The 18,536-nt window shown below is 55.1% G+C and overlaps 2 protein-coding genes across 4 annotated transcripts; one reads left to right on the top strand and one right to left on the bottom strand.

The window, feature by feature from the left end:
- Positions 1–8: 8 nt before the first annotated feature.
- On the top strand, positions 9–6,545 carry TCIRG1 (T cell immune regulator 1, ATPase H+ transporting V0 subunit a3). 3 transcript variants are annotated; one of them, XM_086894666.1, is made up of 20 exons: positions 9–147; positions 1,463–1,634; positions 1,894–1,972; positions 2,069–2,298; positions 2,387–2,481; positions 2,651–2,777; positions 2,853–2,935; positions 3,056–3,149; positions 3,220–3,432; positions 3,876–4,026; positions 4,103–4,242; positions 4,481–4,638; positions 4,716–4,806; positions 4,887–5,005; positions 5,182–5,395; positions 5,512–5,616; positions 5,690–5,800; positions 5,886–6,006; positions 6,091–6,262; positions 6,350–6,545. In XM_086894666.1, the coding sequence occupies exons 2-20, from the start codon at positions 1,518–1,520 to the stop codon at positions 6,429–6,431; spliced, it is 2,502 nt and encodes an 833-aa protein (XP_086750792.1). In that variant the 5' UTR covers positions 9–147; positions 1,463–1,517; the 3' UTR covers positions 6,432–6,545. The 3 variants fall into 3 exon arrangements, with proteins under 3 accessions (XP_086750792.1, XP_086750791.1, XP_086750790.1); XM_086894665.1 differs by lacking the exon at positions 9–147 and adding an exon at positions 1,055–1,151; XM_086894664.1 differs by lacking the exon at positions 9–147 and adding an exon at positions 1,065–1,140.
- A 58-nt stretch (positions 6,546–6,603) lies between these two features.
- On the bottom strand, positions 6,604–8,281 carry TBX10 (T-box transcription factor 10). Its single transcript, XM_086893269.1, has 8 exons — positions 8,227–8,281; positions 7,853–8,036; positions 7,640–7,780; positions 7,439–7,595; positions 7,193–7,348; positions 7,057–7,124; positions 6,885–6,973; positions 6,604–6,830 (listed from the first exon to the last, which is right to left on the bottom strand). The coding sequence occupies exons 1-8, from the start codon at positions 8,279–8,281 to the stop codon at positions 6,604–6,606; spliced, it is 1,077 nt and encodes a 358-aa protein (XP_086749395.1).
- Positions 8,282–18,536: the final 10,255 nt, after the last annotated feature.

The raw sequence follows: 18,536 nt of genomic DNA, 5'->3' as shown, positions 1-18,536 counted from the left end.
GGTATGGGTGTCCCAGTGGTGCTGGTGTGTGGGTACCAGTGTGGGGTGCCTGGCAAATCTGCAGTCTTCCAGTGGTACCAGTGTGAGGGTCCTGATGATCCCAGCAGGGAGATCGTGGTGCTACCAGTTATGACCTGTCCCTCGAAGGTGAGACTAACACAGGGGCGGATTAGAGTGAAAGGATTTTTAATGATTGGTGTTTGTAAGAATGTATGTGGAGGGTTTATTTCAGAACAGTTGGGTTGCAATGGAAAGCAGGTATGTAGCTGTTTGGTCATTATTATTACAGTAATATAGGAACATGAAAGCATAAAAATGTTACTTTAAAGAAATTTATAATGAAAAAGAGAAAAAAAAGAACGAAAAGATAAGGGTAAAGAGAAATCACCCCTGGCGGATCTTGTGACTTGATTGTTGCAGTTTAGTTGTCCCTTGGTCGAAGTGATGGTCTTGATCTGTCAGCAGTGGGGGAAGAAGCCCACAAAACACAAAGTCCGATGGGTTAAAATGCGACCAGGCTCAGGAGGAATGCCCAGGTTTCAGTCCGCTGGTGAAGGGCCTCAGAAAGGAGTCTGGGAGCGCTTCGGGGGTCCCTGATGCTCCATGATCCCTTCTCAGCTGCCTCTCCTGGCGGCGCAGTTCAGCCGGCGGTGCCGGAGGGGAAGCATTAGAGCTGAGCCAGTTGTGCAAGGGAGGGCCATGAGCGTGACGAGAACGACCATGGCAGGACGCAGACAGTGATAGTTCACGCCCTTTGTTTTATGCAGATTGGGTAGTAGCACCCCAAACCTCTTCTCTGCAGGGATGGCAGCCTGGTCCCAGCAAAGTACCCTGGCTCCTGCACAAATGGGGACTGTTTTGAGTAATCACTCGCTGACAGTCCGGTTTCACAGCGGTGTGAGGGTCCTGCTGATACTGGCGGGCGGTTTCCCATTTCCATCCTCCTCGGGGGATGCTGCGGGGCTCCTGTGTCCGAGGGGCCGCTCCCTGCGGGGTGCGGGATGTCCCGGGGAACGCGGTTCCGGGGGGCGGCGGGGCCGGGCCGGCCGGTCCCTCCCCGGGGCCGGGCTCTTCCTGGGGAAGAGGAAGTGCTGGATCCCGGCCGAGCTCCGCGGCGGGGGGGACAGCACGGGCGGCTGGGTCCGGAGAGGGTCCGGCCCGGGGCGGTCCCGGGGCGGGGAATGCGCTGGCCCTGACTCAGAGGCAGCTGAATGGGGCGGGGGGTGGAGGGGAAAGGGGGGGTTTCCAAAGTACTTTGCCGGCCCGGTCCTGGGCACAGCCGCATGTGACTGAGCGGGCCGGTTCCCCACGGGCACAACCCGGTTTCGTCGCCGCAGCCGCCGAGACGCCGGGGCGACCTCTGCCCTGTTGTCCCCCTTTCCAGCCCTCAGCCCCCTTCCCCTCGGTTTCCCATTCTCATCCCACCCTCGTTCCCTCCTCTTCCATTCCATCCCGTCCCCAGGCGTGTGCCCTGTCGCCTCCGCACCCCGGGCCGGACCGGGGGTCTCCGGGGGGCCATGGGGTCCCTGTTCCGTAGCGAGGAGGTTTGCCTGGCCCAGCTCTTCCTGCAGTCGGCTTCTGCCTACAGCTGCATCAGCGAGCTGGGGGAGCGCGGGCTGCTGGAGTTCAGAGACGTGAGTAGGGGCTGGGGGGCGTTTTGGGGTGTCTGGGGTGCAGGGGGTCCGGCTGGGTGGGCCTGGGTGCGCTGGGTTTGGGGGGTGTGATTTAGAGCGCTCTGCGTACAGGGGGTTTGGTCTGGTCGGGTTGTTTTAGGGTGCCGTGGGAACAGGGAAGTCGGTCAGGCTGGGTTTGGTGCCCGGGCTGCCCGTTTCCCCGGGATGCTGAACCCCTCCCAATCCAGTGTGGGGCCATGCCTTGACTGTACCCCCACAGCTGAACCCCAGAGTGAGCCCCTTCCAGCGGCGCTTCGTGGGCGAGGTGCGGCGCTGCGAGGAGATGGAGAAAACCTTCAGTGAGTGCCGGGGGGCCGCGGGCTGACTTTGGGGGCGCTTCTTAGGGGAACGCCCGCTTCGGCCCCTCAGTCCGACCGTGTCCCCTCCTTCTCCAGCCTTCCTGCAGCAGGAGCTGCGGGCAGCGGGGCGGGTGCCGGGGCCGTGTCCCGAGAGCCCGCGGGCGCCGGTGGCTCGGGAAGCGCTGCGGGTGCAGGAGCAGTCGGAGCAGCTGGCGCAGGAGCTGCGGGAGGTCACCCGGAGCCGCGCGTCCCTGCGCGGCCGCCTGCGGGACGTGCGCCAGTACCTACACGTGCTGCGCGAGGGACAGCGCTTCACCAGCCTGCCGGTGGGTCCGGGGGTCCCCGCCGACCTGGGGGTGCTGCTCGGTGCCCCGGTTTCCCCCAGGCTCATCCCTCTGCTCCGCATCGCCGCAGGCCCCCCCGGGCTCCCCGCCGCGGCCACGGGCGCTCTCGGAGCGTGAGCCCATCCTCGACCCCTCCCTGCACCAGCACCTCGAGCGCAAGATCAAGTGAGAGGGGGAAGGGTGTGGGGCGGGGGTGGAGAGGGGCTCTGGGGCAGCGGTGTGGCCGTGGGGCAGCTGGGAAGCTGTGGGATAAGGCTCGGGAGGTGACCTGTGGGGCAGTGGTGCAGCCGTGGAGCGGTTTGCCTATCCCAACACTCCTGTCGTGCCTCTGCAGCTTCGTGGCCGGCGTCATCCACCCGTGGCGAGTGACCGCCTTCGAGCGGCTGCTGTGGCGCGCCTGCCGCGGGTACCTGGTGGCCTCCTTCGTGGAGATGCCTGAGCCCATGGAGGACCCGGCCACGGTGAGGCAACGCCTGGTGGGGGGGCTTGCATGAATGTGAGGGCTGGGACACCAGAGTGACACAGACTGTCCCCAGGGCGAGAGCATCACCTGGGTCATCTTCCTCATCTCCTACTGGGGTGAGCAGATCGGGCAGAAGATCCGCAAGATCTCGGACTGGTGAGTGGCCATGCATCGCCCAAGGGTGGTTTATTTAGAAACACCCACTCTGGACCCTGCTGCGGGGCCGGGCTGGGGAGCCCTGACACCCCCTGACACAGCGATGTTCCTCTGCCCCAGCTTCCACTGCCAGGTGTATCTGTACCCAGAGAGCGAGGCCAGCAGGACAGACACCATTACCGGGCTGCATGGCCAGATCCAGGAGCTCAGCGTGGTGAGCTGGGTGCCATGAGGGGATGTGGGGGCCATGCTTGGATTGCCATCCCTGACACAGGTGCCCGCAGACGCTGGAGGAAACGGAGAAGTACCTGGCGGAGGTGCTGGACAAGGTGGCACAGGCGCTGCCCACCTGGCGCGTGCAGGTGCAGAAGATGAAGGCCATCTACCTCGTCCTCAACCAGTGCAGCTTCGATGTCACCCAGAAGTGCCTCATTGCAGAGGTTTGGTGCCCGGTGCAGGACCTCACCCAAGTGCAGGATGCCCTGCGCCAGGCATCTGTGAGTGGCTCGGCGTCCTCATCCTGGGCATGGTCGGTGTCCCCGTGTCCTTGCACCAGGGATTGTTGTTCCCGTGTCCTTGTGCCTGGGTTTCTTGGTGTCTCACGTCTTCATGTCAAGGGTTTCTCGGTGTCTCCACATCCTTGTGCCAGGGGTTGTTCTGTGTTTCCATGTCCTTTTTGTGGGGTTGCTCAGTATCCTCATGTCCTCATGCCAGAGGTCTCTTGGTGTCCCTATGTCCCCTCATCATGGTGGGGTATGTGCCAGGCTGGGGGGGATTGTGGGGTGGGTGCCAGGAACAGGCTCCAGGTGCTGGGCAAGGGGTGCTGGGGGCTGGTGCCGGGAAGGGGGTTGTTGTGGGGTGGGTGCTGGGGCAGGCTCCGTGTGCAGGGCAGGGGGGTGCCAGGGGTGCCAGGATCAGGTTCTGGGTGCTGTTCCTGCAGTACCAGAGCGGCTCCAGCGTGGAGTGCTTTGTGCAGCGCGTCCCCACTTCGGAGAGCCCCCCCACCCTCATCCGCACCAACAAGTTCACTGCCGGCTTCCAGAGCATTGTGGACGCCTATGGGGTGGCCAGTTACCAGGAGGTGAACCCCGGTAAGGCCCCCTGGCACCCCCTGAGGCCAGAGCGGAGAGGGGACACCTTGTGTAACGCAGTCTCTGTGTCCCACAGCACCCTACGCCATCATCACCTTCCCCTTCATCTTCGCCATCATGTTTGGGGACGTGGGGCACGGGCTGCTCATGTTCCTCTTCGCACTCTGGATGGTGCTGTATGAGGACAGCCCCCGCCTGCGGCAGGGCACCAACGAGGTGGGGGCAGAATGGAGGGATGGGATGTAGCTGGAGATATGGGATGGGGTTGGGGGAGTGAAGTGAGGTTGGAGGTCTGGGACATGGCTGGGGACGTGGGATGGGGTTGGATGATACAGCATGGGGCTGGTGGCTGGGGACAGGGACATTATGGGTCAGGGTGGTGCTGTGGGAAGGGAATGGTGGTGTGGGGCAGGGGAGGGGGTGTGGGACATGGGAGCCGTGTTTTCCCACCTAGATCTGGCTGACATTCTTCGAGGGGCGCTACCTCATCTTGCTCATGGGCGCCTTCTCCATCTACACTGGCTTCATCTACAACGAGTGCTTCAGCAAAGCCACTGCCATCTTCCCTTCTGCCTGGAGCGTGGCCACCATGGCCAACCACTCCTCCTGGAGGTGGGGTCCCAGCCCTGTGCCCCCTGCCCGGGTCCCCATCTCCCCGCTCGCACTGACATCCCTCGCTCTGTCCCCAGCTCTGAGTATCTTGCCGCCCATCCCTCGCTCACCCTGGACCCCAATGTTACCGGTGTCTTCCGAGGGCCGTATCCATTTGGGATCGACCCAGTGAGTGTCCCATGGGAATGACAACGAGGTGGGACCCTCTTTGCGGTGGTGCAGAGTCTCACCCACCTCGCTTGTGACAGATCTGGAGCTTGGCCACCAACCACCTCAACTTTCTCAACTCCTTCAAGAGGAAGATGTCAGTGGTGCTGGGCATCGTGCACATGGGCTTCGGTGTTGTGCTGGGGGTCTTCAACCACGTGTGAGTCCTTGGGCTGCACCCACGGGCTCTGGTCATGCCAAAGCGACCGGAATTGGACTCACCTGGATAGGATGGGGTGGCAACTGGGGTCTTGTACCCCTGCGCCTCGGTGGGTGCTGAGGAGGTGCGAGGGTGAGGAGGGACAGGCTGAGCATGGCTGATGCCCTCCCACCCAGGCACTTCAAACAGCATCACCGCCTGGTCCTGGAGTTCCTCCCAGAAATTATTTTCCTCCTGGCTCTTTTTGGCTACCTGGTCTTCCTCATCTTCTACAAGTGGATCAAGTTCAGTGCTGCTGACTCCCTGGTGGCCCCCAGCATCCTCATCCACTTCATTGACATGTTCCTATTCACCTCCAATGCTGAGAACCTCCCACTCTACCCGGGGCAGGTACCACCCCACCGCCCCGGCGGGCACCTGCTCCCCACCCCGGCTGGGAGAATGGTGTCAGGAGTGGGGCTGTTCTCAGAGGGAGTAGACCCCAAAATGCTGTCCTTGTGCCACAGGTGCCAGTGCAGACGGTGCTGGTGCTGCTGGCGCTGGCATCAGTGCCCGTCCTGCTCCTGGGGACGCCGCTGTACCAGTGGTGCCGGCGGCGCGCCCCGAGGATGGTAAGGCCAAGGGCCATGGGGGGGTCTGTGGGGATCACAGGGAGGTCTCACCGCTGGTGCTGTCCTGGTGCAGTCGCTGGCCATGGGGGAACAGGAGCCGCTGCTGGAGGGGCAGGAGGCTGGGAACTCCGTCAACGCCACCAAGGAGGACGTGGAGAGCGGGGGGCACAGCCCTGACGCCAAGGTGAGGAGCATCCAGGCAGGCTTTGGTGGTGGGATGAGGGTGTCTGTGCCCCCACTGATGTCCCTTGTCCCCTCTCTCCCTGCAGCATTTGGACTTTGCCGAAATCTTCATGCACCAGGCGATCCACACCATCGAGTACTGCCTGGGCTGTGTCTCCAACACGGCGTCCTACCTGCGGCTCTGGGCGCTCAGCCTGGCACACGCCCGTGAGTCCCCTTGGTCCCTCCTTGTCCCACTCAGAGCCAGGAAGACCCTCACTCTCCTCCTGCTCTGGTCCCTGCTGTTCCCAGAGCTCTCGGAGGTCCTGTGGACCATGGTGATGCGGAACGGCTTTGTGGGGCTGAGCTACGTGGGCGGTGTGGTGCTGGTGCCCGTCTTTGCCGCCTTTGCCGTGCTGACCGTGGCTATCCTGCTGGTGATGGAGGGGCTCTCTGCTTTCCTCCATGCCCTGCGCCTGCACTGGTGAGCCCCCAAAGCTGACAGGGTGCTGGTTGGGTCTGGGGGGTGATGGACCCCCCAGAGCGCTCCTCAACCCTCTCTCCTCGCCAGGGTGGAGTTCCAGAATAAGTTCTACGTGGGTGCTGGGTACAAGCTGTGCCCCTTCGCTTTCGCCCCAGACACCTGGGAATAGCCACGCCATGGGGATTCCAGGGGCTTGGAACATCAGCTGCACCCCACATTCCCCCCCACTGGACCCCTGGAGCCTCCTTGGCGGTGAATAAAGCCATCCCTGTGTCTCCCCCCAGCTCTTTGTTGCCATTGCTTTGGTAGGAGGTGCAGGGGGGGCTTGGGGGTGCCCCCTGTCACTGCTGGCTGTAACCAAAGGTGGGGGCTGCAGTGGGGCCGTAGGTGCTGAGTGGAGGGAAGGTGGGCAGGGGGTAGGGCAGGGTGCGGGGTTTGGCTCCCACATAGACACCAGGGGGGCAGGTGAGGGGCTGGAAGGTGGGTGCAGGGAGCTCGGAGAAACTGGGGGGTGCTGCTGGTTGCTGGGGGACGGCAGCCAGAGCAGCCCCATGGCTGCGTGGAGCCCCTGCAGGGGGGAGAGGCAGCAGCAGGGGCTCAGCCCCCCCGCCAGCCCCCCTACCTTTCTCCTGCTTCTCGGGACGGGGGGGCAGCGGGGCAGCCCGGGCACGGGGCATCGCACCCAGCAGGGACCCTGCCGGCACCCCACACCTGCAAGAGACATGGGGTGGGGGCTCAGGGGGGTGCCTCAACATCCTCACCATGCTGTGGGATGATGTCCAGGGGTGCCTTACCATGGCTCGGGGTCGCCATCCCGAAATCCCTTGGCAAAGGGGTTGCTGGCGATCTTCAGCTGGGTGATCTGCGGAGGGGAGCAGGGTCAGGGAGCTCCTGGGAGGGTGCCCCAATTTCCTTCTGGCTGGTGCTCACCCGGTGGTTCTGGTAGGCTGTCACTGCCATGAACTGGGTCTCGGGGAAGCTGAAGGACTTGAAGTTCTGGTGGGCGAAGCGCTCGCTGTCGCGCCGCGGGTCCACGAAGACGACGTGGAAGCGGGGCTGGTAGCGGTGCATGGAGTTGAGGATGATCTAGGGGTGGGAAAGAGGAGGTGGCAGGATCTCCCCGGGCAGGGGTGCATTGCATCCCCCCCATCACCCACCCCGCAGCGGGGTCCTCACGTGGCCGTTGTCGTCCAGGAGGTTGTTGGTCAGCTTGAGCTTGTCGAAGGACACGATCTGCCGCATCCACTGGGCACCCTTGGCCGGGGAGTCAGGGTGGAAGTGGACACGGCCAGGAGCCGCCGGCTCAGCCCGGCCCGCCGCCAGCCAGGATGAGCTGTGGAAGGCGTATCTGCAGGGCAGGGAGGGAGCTCAGCATACCCCAGGTCTGGTTCCCTGCCCCTGATGCCCCATTCCCACCTGTATCTCTTGTCGTCCAGCGGGATGAAATCCATGAGCAGCACGTAGTCGGCCAACGGATCCAACCCCGAGAGCTTCACCTGAAAGGTGGGGAACATCCTCCTGCACAGAGAGGCGGGTGGGAAGGGGGTGCCCTCCCACCTTTGCAGCCCTCCAGGCTGCTCCAGTTCCCACCTGCCTGCCTTGGTGACGATCATCTCAGTGCCCAGGCGGTTGAACTCCTCCCAGAGGCTGCCCATCTCCAGCCGTGCCGCGGCGTGGCACACGTGCCGGTTCTTACCGCTGGCCCCCGGCCCCTCACCAGCCCATTCGAGTCTGGGGGTGCACGGAGACCCCTCACCCGGGCCTCGCAGGAAGGCTGTGGAGGGTTGAAGGGGTGTTGGTCAGGGAAGCAGGGTCACCTCATCACACCCTCCCTCCATGGAGATAGTGGCAGGATCGGGGTGTCCTGTCCCCCACCAGAGCGTAGTTTTTTTCCCCGCCATTTATCTCACACCCCAAAATGCCACAGGGTGGGTGCAGGGAGTGTTGTCCCGGGTGGGTTTTACCTGCCATGGGTGTGGTGGGAGGGCAGGAGGTGTCCATGGCTCCGTTCCCTGGCATGGTGGTGGTGGGACCCTGCCAAAGCCCCTTCCCAGTGCAGCGCCGGCTCCGCAGTGTGCCTGCAGCCTGCCGGGGGTTTTATGCCCCAGCTTAGGGATGGAGAGGCGGGGGCTGGAGCCGAGGTGGTCCTTGGGGCCTGGAGCACAGCCCCCTTCCCCAGCCTGCCTTCATACCTTGACATGGTGATGATGGACGGGAGGCACGCGGTGGCACCGCTGGGACCACCACCACTCCCCAAACAGAGCTTGGGATGCCCCAGGCTGCGCGGGGATATCTTTCTTGGGGTCTCCTCATCTCTTCATATCACAGATCTGAGCGGGGGAGGCGGGGGCTCCCCCAGGCAAAGCCCCTCTCTGTACGTGGCCGTCACCACCCGATATTAAAAACCACGGTGAGGTGTTGAGGCATTGGCAAAGATCCGCTTCTCCAGCAGAGTCTCTGCAGCTCTGGAGGGAGGAACGAGCTGCCCCCTCCCCATAAGCCCCCACAAGGTGGCTTCAGTCTCTGCCCTGGTGCCTGGGACCCCCCCGTGCCCCTCATTGCAGTGACAACAGGAGATGGATGGGGACAAGTGGGCGCCGCGGGGCTGGGGGCTCTTTGTGGGAGGTGACAGACACCAGGATGGGACATTATAGGGGAAAAGCAGGGGGGTTACTCCAGAGCCCCCCTACTTCCCTCCAAACTCCACTGGGGCCATGGACACTGTCATAGCCCAGCACGGAGTGCATTCCAGAGGGATGAGGCATGCTGAGGCTCTGGGAGAGGGTCTGGAGGACCAGGGGATGTCCTTGTGGGGATGCCGGTGGCTTTCTCTATCTGTTGGTGTCCCAGTGATGGTGGCATTGGCCTGAGCTCCCTCCCTGCTCTGCACAGAGCTGGATATTTTCTTCCAACTGGGACTCAGCCTTCTGTTCTGCCTTGGGCTCGGCACTTGAATCCTTCCCGTGTCCATCGTAACACAGAGGGGACCCTGTGTCCCCAGGCACTTGGGGCAGCCAAGGGGGCAGCCCAGGCAGCTCCAGCATTTGGGACCAGGGCTGGGACTGATGTGAAACAGGGAGGAGCCACCTCCCCAGGATCCCCCCTCATCCCCCACACGTGTCCGTGCCCTGCGGAGCCGGCTCAGCCCCATCCATCTCCTGCTGTCAGCCAGGCTTGGCTGCGGGGCCAATATCGAGTACCAGATGAGGAGGTGTGAGAGAGGCAGAGCTGACAGCGGGCAGGAGGATGGAGGGGGCTCAGCCCTGGGCAGGATTGGATCTGCCAGGGCTCATCCACAGCTCCTGGACCTCCTGGGTGGAACTGGATGAGCTTTAAGGTCCTTTCCCAGTCCAAGCCATTCCAGGATTCTCTGGTTGGTGTAGATGACTACAGGTGGGTTTCCTAAACCCATTTTGAAGCACATGACACAAAATGGTTTTTCAAAATGAACTTTTTTGTTCCCAAATGGGCAAATGGGAGCCAGAAAAAAACTTCAAAAAAGGGAAACAGTGAATCTTTCCCATGAGGAATAATTGCCCCAGACAGCAGGACAAGCTGGACAGAGCTGTGGAGGTTGTGGTGGCCACCAAGACGAAGCAGGAGAAAAGCGTTGGCAGATGGTCAGATGACTCCCTGCAATGAGCCTCTGACTCAGCTGGAATGGGGAAGTAAAAGCTGCTTGGGAGGGCAGTGAGGGGAGAAGAGGAATTGACCCTGTTTTGCAGGGACTAGTGAACAGCTGGTGCGGTGGGGGGTAAGAGGGAAGTGAGAAGGCGGGAAGTGATAATACTCATTTCTCAACCAGAAATACATGTATCTGTTTGGTCAGAGTGGGCAACTCAAGCAGCAATTGGCTCTTCATTTATTTTATTTATTAATTCTTAATTGTTTCTTTAATTTGTAGAACCCTGACTGAGAAATGAGGACAAGAATTTTAGCAGATAAAGTTATACCCTGGAGGCATCCAAAGCTGGGTTGGCCAGAGCTTGGAGCACCCTGGTTTAGTAAAAGGTGTCCATGCCCATTGCAGGGGCTGGGTCTGGATGGTCTTTAAGGTCCTTTCCAATCCAAATAATTCCAGGTTCTAGGATCTGCTCTAGGGAATGTGTAGTGCAAAATAAAATTGATAATTGCAAAGATAAAAGAGTAATTTTCCTAATTATGTCCATTACTTCATATTAATAGTTTTTTCCCCTCCTATATATAATAAATAAAAGATATATTATACAAGTATAATTATGTATTATTAAAAAGTAATATAGAAATAAAGAAGAATTTAAAAAGTCTTTCAAATTCAAGTCTTCACCAAACCCCTTTGATTTTGTTTCACTCCTCCTGACACCATTGTGTACACGAGTGGCATCGCTCCGGCTCTGCAGGCATCAATTGTGTGATGTGCCATGGGGATCCCATCCCTAAAACCAAGAGAAACCTCGGGATAGATCCCAAGGCTTCTGGGGAAGGCTCATTTTGTTTTCAGGTGCTTTGGAGACCCTTTGGCAACTGTTCATGTGGGGAAGGTGTAAAACTTAAAATCATCCAGTCATGTTAGAGGATGGAACAGGAAAAACTTCCTGGTTTTGGCAAGACCGATGGGGCTTGAGGACTTCAACTCAAGGACCTGTGAGTATCTTGACTCAAGCTGCCATTAACTAAAGGGTGGGACTGTAAGTGGTTTTGGGACAGTTTTTTGCTGGATGGGAACAGTCATAAATTGGATTAGGAGGGGGTGGTTTTCCCTTGAAGCTTCACGTGGATGAACTTGCAACCAAGAATGTTCATTTTAATTAACCCAGGTTGATTGGAAATCACTTCAACGGTGTCTGTTGTCGATTTAATACAACACTAATTAACGTGGAAAATTAAGGCATGATGTTATTGTATTTGTTATTGTATTTATTTGTCCCTAAATAAGAACATCTCCTCCTCCCCTACAAAATGTCATCCCTTCTAGGGACGGGGCAGGGCTTGGAGCAGCCTGGGATAGTGGAAGGTGTCACTGCCCATGGCAGAGGGTTGGAACGAGATCAGCTTTAGGATCCCTTCCAACCCATTCCAGGATTCCATAATTCTGTGTGTTGTATTCAGATGCACCTGGCTCGTTCAATGCCTCCAAACCTCCCACACCATCTCCTCTGTGGCCTGTCTCTTTCCACCCAGGCAAGGCTGATTTTCCACCCCAGCTGCAGTTTTCTGATCATTCCAGCTTCCAGGTTTCAGGACTTGAGTCATCTCAGCCCAGGACTCATCCTCTCTCCTTGTAGGCTTGGAATGAGTCACCACAGGTTCCCCTGATGGAGACAACAATGTGTTTGGGGGCTTTGACTCATCTGATCTATTTTAAACATTTTTTTTATGGAAAAATGGCATGGATTTCTCCACTTGCTGCCTGATGGTGAAAGGTTGCAGGGTGACACAGTCACGTGGGAAATGCAGGATTTATTCAGAGCAGGCACGCTCCAGGCACAGGCTGAAGAGTCAATTTGAGCCTCAAGGGCTTAAATTCAGACTATAATCATCATCAGGAAGTGTAAAAATAATTTTGCAGCAGGAGAGTTCCTGAAGGGTTTTCCCTTTATCCCAGTTTGCAGTTGGAACACTTCTCTAAATCCTGGGCTGTCTCCCCATTCCCAAATCTTGATTTCCTATATCAATTATTTTTATAAGTTTATTTATATATAAAATAATATTAAAATTATATCTATGTTATATCTGTATATAGAAGTAGGCAATCAATCTCAAGTTTACATTTAACTTTCTGAAACTGATTTGATTTGTTTAACTAATTGTTTTTATTTATCAATGCAGGTCTCCTCTTAAGGAGCTGCTTCCAAAGTAACCAGTTCCCAAACCATTCCAGGATTCTGTGTGAATGTGTGTGGTTCTCACTGGGACATGGCACATCCTCTTCTAGGCTACCTTGAGCGTGTTGATCCATCCAATTCTGCCCTGAGACGTCACAGGATATGAAAATCTGCTTCAGCTGGACCTGGGAGGAAAGAGGAGCCAAAATCTCCCTTCAGGCATGTTTGCATTGGGTATAGGGAAGGAATTCTTCCCTGTGAGGGTGCTGAGGCCCTGGCACAGGTTGCCCAGAGCTGGGTTGCCATCTGTGGCTGCCCCTGGATCCCTGGAAATGTCCAAGGTCAGGCTGGACGGGCTGATCTTGGTGAGTCCAACTGCCTTGCACAAGGGTCTTATGGAAGTTGAGTAGGAAAGCAGGTGCCACAATGGAGATATTTACCCCAGGACAAGGATGAATATTCCACACAGAGTGCAGACCAAGCACCAGCCTCTCAGCAGGGATGAAATCCAATCCCTGCTTTTTAATTGAATTCATTTCCTTTCTATGTCTTGGATCTTTCACACCAAGGAAAGATGGTTTGTTGAGTAAGAAAGAGTGAGGCTGAACTTGGATTAATCAAGAAATCGAGGTCAGTTCTCTGACAGGGGCAGATTTGCAGACCTAGGCAGGTGGATGCTGTCCCCAGGGAGGACTCAGCCCCCAAACTGCTCGATTTTCATTATCTGTAACATCTCCAGCACCATCCCGGTGCCACCTTGCCTCCGGCATCTCCTCGTGGGTGATGAAAAGCAGCTCTAAATCCTCATTATAGCAGCAGGAGACCAGACACATCGCTTCTGGGACATCCGAAATGGGATGTCAGATTCTGGGGATGAAACTCAGCCCTTCAGCCAAGGTTTATCCAATAATGATCATTTTTAGGTTTGGATCCATTTGTCAGGAGCCTGCGGTGCCTACCCTTGGTTTACTCTCTGGTGTAACACTGTCAAGCCATGATTAATGTTATCCGGGAGAAAAATCAATGTTTATTTATTCTATCTGTCACAGAGTGGGATTTTAGGAGCTGTTGATCTCTCCCTGGTGAGCGGCAAGACGGAGCCTGATTTTTTCTTTTAGCTCCAAACGAAGCATCACATCTAAAGCACAGTGAGGTGAGACAAAGCCCAGCTCTTATTCCTAGCGCTTTCACCTAGAAAAGCTTCCTGGGACATGGGGAGCAGCTATTTATTCCTCAAGTGCTGTGGCTGGACTGAGAGCACTCAGAAGATGAGGGGTATTTTCAATTTTCCAGCAGGTACTGGGAAAATCGTGCATTTCCACGTACGAATGGTTGGAGGAGCAGTAAGAAGCAGCCTTGCGGTTTACTTATGACCCATCCTGGTGCGTATTTCTCTCTTTACTGCCCCAAATATTCCCGTTTCCTGCGGTTCCCGCCGGGGCCCAGCGTGAGGGGCGGCGCGCAGGTGGCGCCCCCCTGCGGACCGAGCGCGGTACCGCACCCCGGGAGCTCGCGCATGCGCAGAGGCGGGAATGGAGCTCCCAGCACAGCGCATGCGCAGTCCGGTCGTGTCCGCCCCCCGTGTGTCTCAGTGCTGCCGCCGTGTGGGAGCGGCCGGCGCTGCAGGCCCCAAATATTCCCCCGGGAGTGCCGAGGGGCGCTGCCCTGACCTGCTGCAAAAGGAGGAACGAGCGAGTTCTGGATTAGCGGGAGGATGTTTCTGGAATGGAATTTGCTTCAGGAGGGTCCGCAAAGCCCATCTAAACTCTTGCTTTCCGATTCTGCAGCAAAGAACAGGTCCAGAACTGGCTCCTCGGCCTCATGGACCTTGTCAGTGCCTTCCTTAGTGCTGCCCGGGCTTGTCTGGGAATGGGAGCGGCTCTTGGGAGCTCTGGCAGAGCACCTGCAGACCAGGCGAAATCAGAAATGGGATTGTTTTGGCTGCTGCTGTGTGTGCATTTATTCTCAAGATGTTCCTCTGATCGATCTGTGTCACAGTAGCTTCCTGGAGCTGGAGTCATTTCCTAGCAGGGAACTTGACTTGGAAGCTGCATTCCAAACTTTCGTCCACATTTATTTTATCTCCCACACGCAGTCGCCTAAAGAAGCAGAGATGGGGTGTTGCTAACAAAAGAACGTCCAAATTCATCAGTGGTAGAGGGCTTAAAGTGTGAGTGGAGATGCCTTTAGGACACTTCCAATTCCTTGGTATATGAATGGAATTCAAATGAAATAGCCAAATCCTGACAAGCTTCTATGAGCTCCAAAGCCTCCGCAGGTGTTTTACAGCCAGAGACAAGAGCCTGGAGTCTCTCCCCAAAAGCTGCCTGCTGGTTTGTTTGGCCAGGCATAGGAAAAATTGTGTATTCCCTGGGGCTGTCCTCATGGAGAAAGGTTTATTTACGTGCCCTGGGTTTATTCTCTTCAAAGTGATGGAAACCGATTTCACTGAAAGGCCAGAGGTGCCAAATGCTTTCCCCAGCCAGAGCTCGGAGCCAGCCCTGTGGGAAGGGGTTTAATGCCCCTTTTCCCAGTCCCTCGAGGCAGCAGCACTGGAGCACTTGAGCCAAACGTGCCCGAGGTGCCGAGTGCTGGCAGGAGGCAAATCCAGGGATTGGGCAGTGGGAGTTTGCACTGCTCCTGTAACCCCAGACCTGGAGCTGTGCTTCAGAAAGCCCAGGAGATGCTGCCTCACTCAAACCTTGTTTAAAGCTCAGCATCCCTCCTGCACCCTTGGAGTTAGTGTTGCTTCCATTGTTGCTATTTCTTTTTTTGTTTATAATAAATATTATTATTACTGTAAATTCCCACTCCATGTCTTCCACAGGCCTTGGCTTCCCAGAGCTGGTGCTTGAGGAAAGCTCTTCCAGCCTGGGAAGTGCTTTTGGCGCCGGACACATTCCCAGTGCCCAGGAGCAGCAGGCCCTGTGCGCCCTCCCTCCCTCCCTCCCTCCCTCCCTCCCTCCCTCCCTCCCTCCCTCCCTCCCTCCCTCCCTCCCTCCCTCCCTCCCTCCCTCCCTCCCTCCCTCCCTCCCTCCCTCCCTCCCTCCCTCCCTCCCTCCCTCCCTTCCTTCCTTCCTTCCTTCCTTCCTTCCTTCCTTCCTTCCTTCCTTCCTTCCTTCCTTCCTTCCTTCCTTCCTTCCTTCCTTCCTTCCTTCCTTCCTTCCTTCCTTCCTTCCTTCCTTCCTTCCTTCCTTCCTTCCTTCCTTCCTTCCTTCCTTCCTTCCTTCCTTCCTTCCTTCCTTCCTTCCTTCCTTCCTTCCTTCCTTCCTTCCTTCCTTCCTTCCTTCCTTCCTTCCTTCCTTCCTTCCTTCCTTCCTTCCTTCCTTCCTTCCTTCCTTCCTTCCTTCCTTCCTTCCTTCCTTCCTTCCTTCCTTCCTTCCTTCCTTCCTTCCTTCCTTCCTTCCTTCCTTCCTTCCTTCCTTCCTTCCTTCCTTCCTTCCTTCCTTCCTTCCTTCCTTCCTTCCTTCCTTCCTTCCTTCCTTCCTTCCTTCCTTCCTTCCTTCCTTCCTTCCTTCCGCACTTTGGCTTTTCAAGGGGTCTCTGGGGATCTGAGGGATAGGTTCTTTGTCATTCCAAGGCAGAATTAGCCCTGATCCCACTAAAAGTAGGAGGAATGATTTTATCCTTGATTTTGGATGCACACGTTGTGTTTCCTCTCTTTTGCTGACACCGTGTGGTGAAGCAGCAGCTCCCAACCTTGGCAGTGCTGCTCCCTGGAATAGTTTTTATTTGTAAAGCCATGAATTCCCTGCTGGAATCCCAATCACAGCCCCCCAGATCAATGTGCAGTTGAGGTCTTACACCCTGACCAGGACAATTTCCTGTTTCTAGGCATGGAAAATGGGGGAAATCTCAGACTGGACTGGAGCCAGAATCCAGAATGGGGGAGTGAGGCAGCTCAGCCCAGGCTGGGGTTGGCACAGGGGGTGTTCCCTGTTGGATGGAACCCGCGTGGAACAGATCCTTCTCTTCCTTTGTCCAAGGTCCCATGGCAAAGGATTGAATTCACGCCCTACTCACAAGTGGGGCCTGGAGTGAAAATTATTATTCTGTTAAATAAATTAAATATTAATAAATAAATTAAAATTCTGTTAAAATTAGGCAAAGAGTGTGATAAGAAAAAACGGGCATCCTTTTTATGTATGAAAAAAATAGAGAAAAAAATGTTGAAAAGGGGCATTTTTATTTGATGCCACCTTTCATTTTTTGGAGATAAAACCCTACAGTGAGCAATCAGAAGCTTGGAAGCCAGGAGCCTTTGACATCCACAGAAAATTTCCATTTTCTTGTCTCTTTCAGGACAGGAAAAATCACTTAACTCGTCCCAAAGCTTTGGTGTTTGAGCAGCCAAACCCAACGGGCTCTGGTCCCACTGGCCCCTGGTCCTGCCCGAGGCGTGGAGTGAGTCCCCAGTTATCCCAGTCCCCTTCCCAGTTCAGCCCAGCACATCCCAAAGGCTCTTACGGGAATATTTATCCTTTACTTCCCTTTGTGATAACTTAATCTCCATCCTGTCATGAGCCATTCCTTGATTCCTTCTGGAGCAAACCCCATGGCAGAGGCAGTTTGCAAAGGAGCCCAGAGCTGCGTTTGGAGCAGGGAGAGCTGAGAGCTGCATCTGCCTGTGCTGCCCCAGCCCGTCAGCATCCACATGGAACAGCCTGGGCAGATGGGATCCGGTGGAGCAAAATCCCTTCATGGAAGAGATTTTCTCCTGTGCAGATCAGGCATGGGGCAGGCAGTGAACTTTGGAAATCAGCTGATTTCCCCCAGGAAGCATCACTCACATCAGCATGAACGACATGATCTGTACCCACTGCTCAGGATTCACCCAGCCAAAATCAAGAGTAAAGGTTGGTTTGGGTTTGAGAACTTAAAATAACTTTGAAAGAGACAAAATCACCCTTTTCTTCTTCCTTTCTTTCAGATGCTGGAATTGCCTCTGTGGATGTGAGCTGCAGAGAACTGCCAGGCCTCAGTGGCTGTGAGTTCGTGTTCTCACTGGGAAACTGTAAATAATTATTAATTAATTAATTAATTGCAGAAATGTTTTCTGAAATCTTTCCCCTTTGCTGATAGATCTTCTCTTTCTGCCTTTGAATTTACAGCTGTTCCCTGCTGTCATTTGTCCTGCCTGAACTCCTCACAGCTCCTAACCAGGAAAACCTGGGATAACTTAAGAGGGGACAGAGGTGACATTTTTAGCTGAAAACCTGGAGTAATTGAGAGGAGTCACAAGAACTGTTTGTAGGAAGATATGAGGGGATGTCCAGGGGAGCGAGGTGGCATTTTTGAGGGGAAAGCTGAGGTGATGTTTAGGGGGGAGAGTGCCCATTTTTGGGGAAGAAAAGAGATAATCAATATTGTACAGGAAGGAGAATTTTGGAGGTACAACTCAATATAATCTGTAGGGATTGAAACAGAATGAAAATTAATAGAATGAATATTTTGGAGTAAAAATTAGGTACTCAGTAGTAGACAAGTTAGGAAAATTTTGGAGACAAGACTTGAGAAAATCTCAAAAGCAGAGAATGAACAATGAGGGAAAGATGGGGTGATGAGTACAGAGCATGTAGGGAAATTTTGGGGGCTAAATCAGAGCTGATCTCTAGAGGAGAGCATGAACATATTGAGGTAACATGAGGGAATCAGTCATGGGCAGATGGGAAAATTTTGGGGGGCAAAAAGAATATGAAATAATCTGTAGGGAGGAGATTTTGATGTAAAAAATGAGGTCATCAGTAGTAGACATATGGAAAAATTTGTGGGGCAAATCTTGAGAGAAGCTACATGGTAAAAAATAAATATATTGAAGGGAAAATGAGGGAATCAGTAGTGGACAGGTAGGGGAATTTTAGGGGGAAAAACAAAATAATCTAAAGGTTAAGAATGAATATTTTAAGGTGAAATGAAATAATGAACTGGGGACAGGTAAGGAAAATTTTGGGGTAAAACTGGAGTAAATCTCTAGGGAAAAGTGAACACTGACATAAACTGAGGACATCACTGCGGGTAGACAAAGAAATTTTTGGGGTAAAACTTGGAAAGATCTTGTAGGGCTGAGAATTAACATATTGAGGTAGAAATGAGGTGATCAGGAGTGGACCAGCTAGGGAGAATTTGGGGGGAGAACCCTGAGCTAATATGTAAGAAGGTGATGTGTTTTTGAGAAAAACTGATGTGATATGTAGGGGAGAGAATTTGGGGATAAAACAGACATAACTTGTGTGGTTTTGGTTTTAAAATCTAGTTAGTATACAGGGGACAAACCAGACATTTTGGTAGTAAAATCTGAGTTAATCTGTGGGTGAAAGAATGAATATTGTGAGTTTAAAAGGAGGTAATCAGTATTGGGCAGGTAAGGAAAATTGAGGGGGTAAAATGTGAGATTATCTCTTGGAAAGAGCAGGAACATCCTGAGGTAAAATTGCTGCGGGCAGGTGGGTAAATTTGGGAGGTAAGACTTG

Source organism: Cyanistes caeruleus, chromosome 6, assembly GCF_971803275.1.
Source record: "Cyanistes caeruleus chromosome 6, bCyaCae1.hap1.1, whole genome shotgun sequence".
In the NCBI taxonomy this organism is placed as follows: domain Eukaryota; kingdom Metazoa; phylum Chordata; class Aves; order Passeriformes; family Paridae; genus Cyanistes; species Cyanistes caeruleus.
This window is presented reverse-complemented; position numbering and strand designations above follow the sequence as displayed.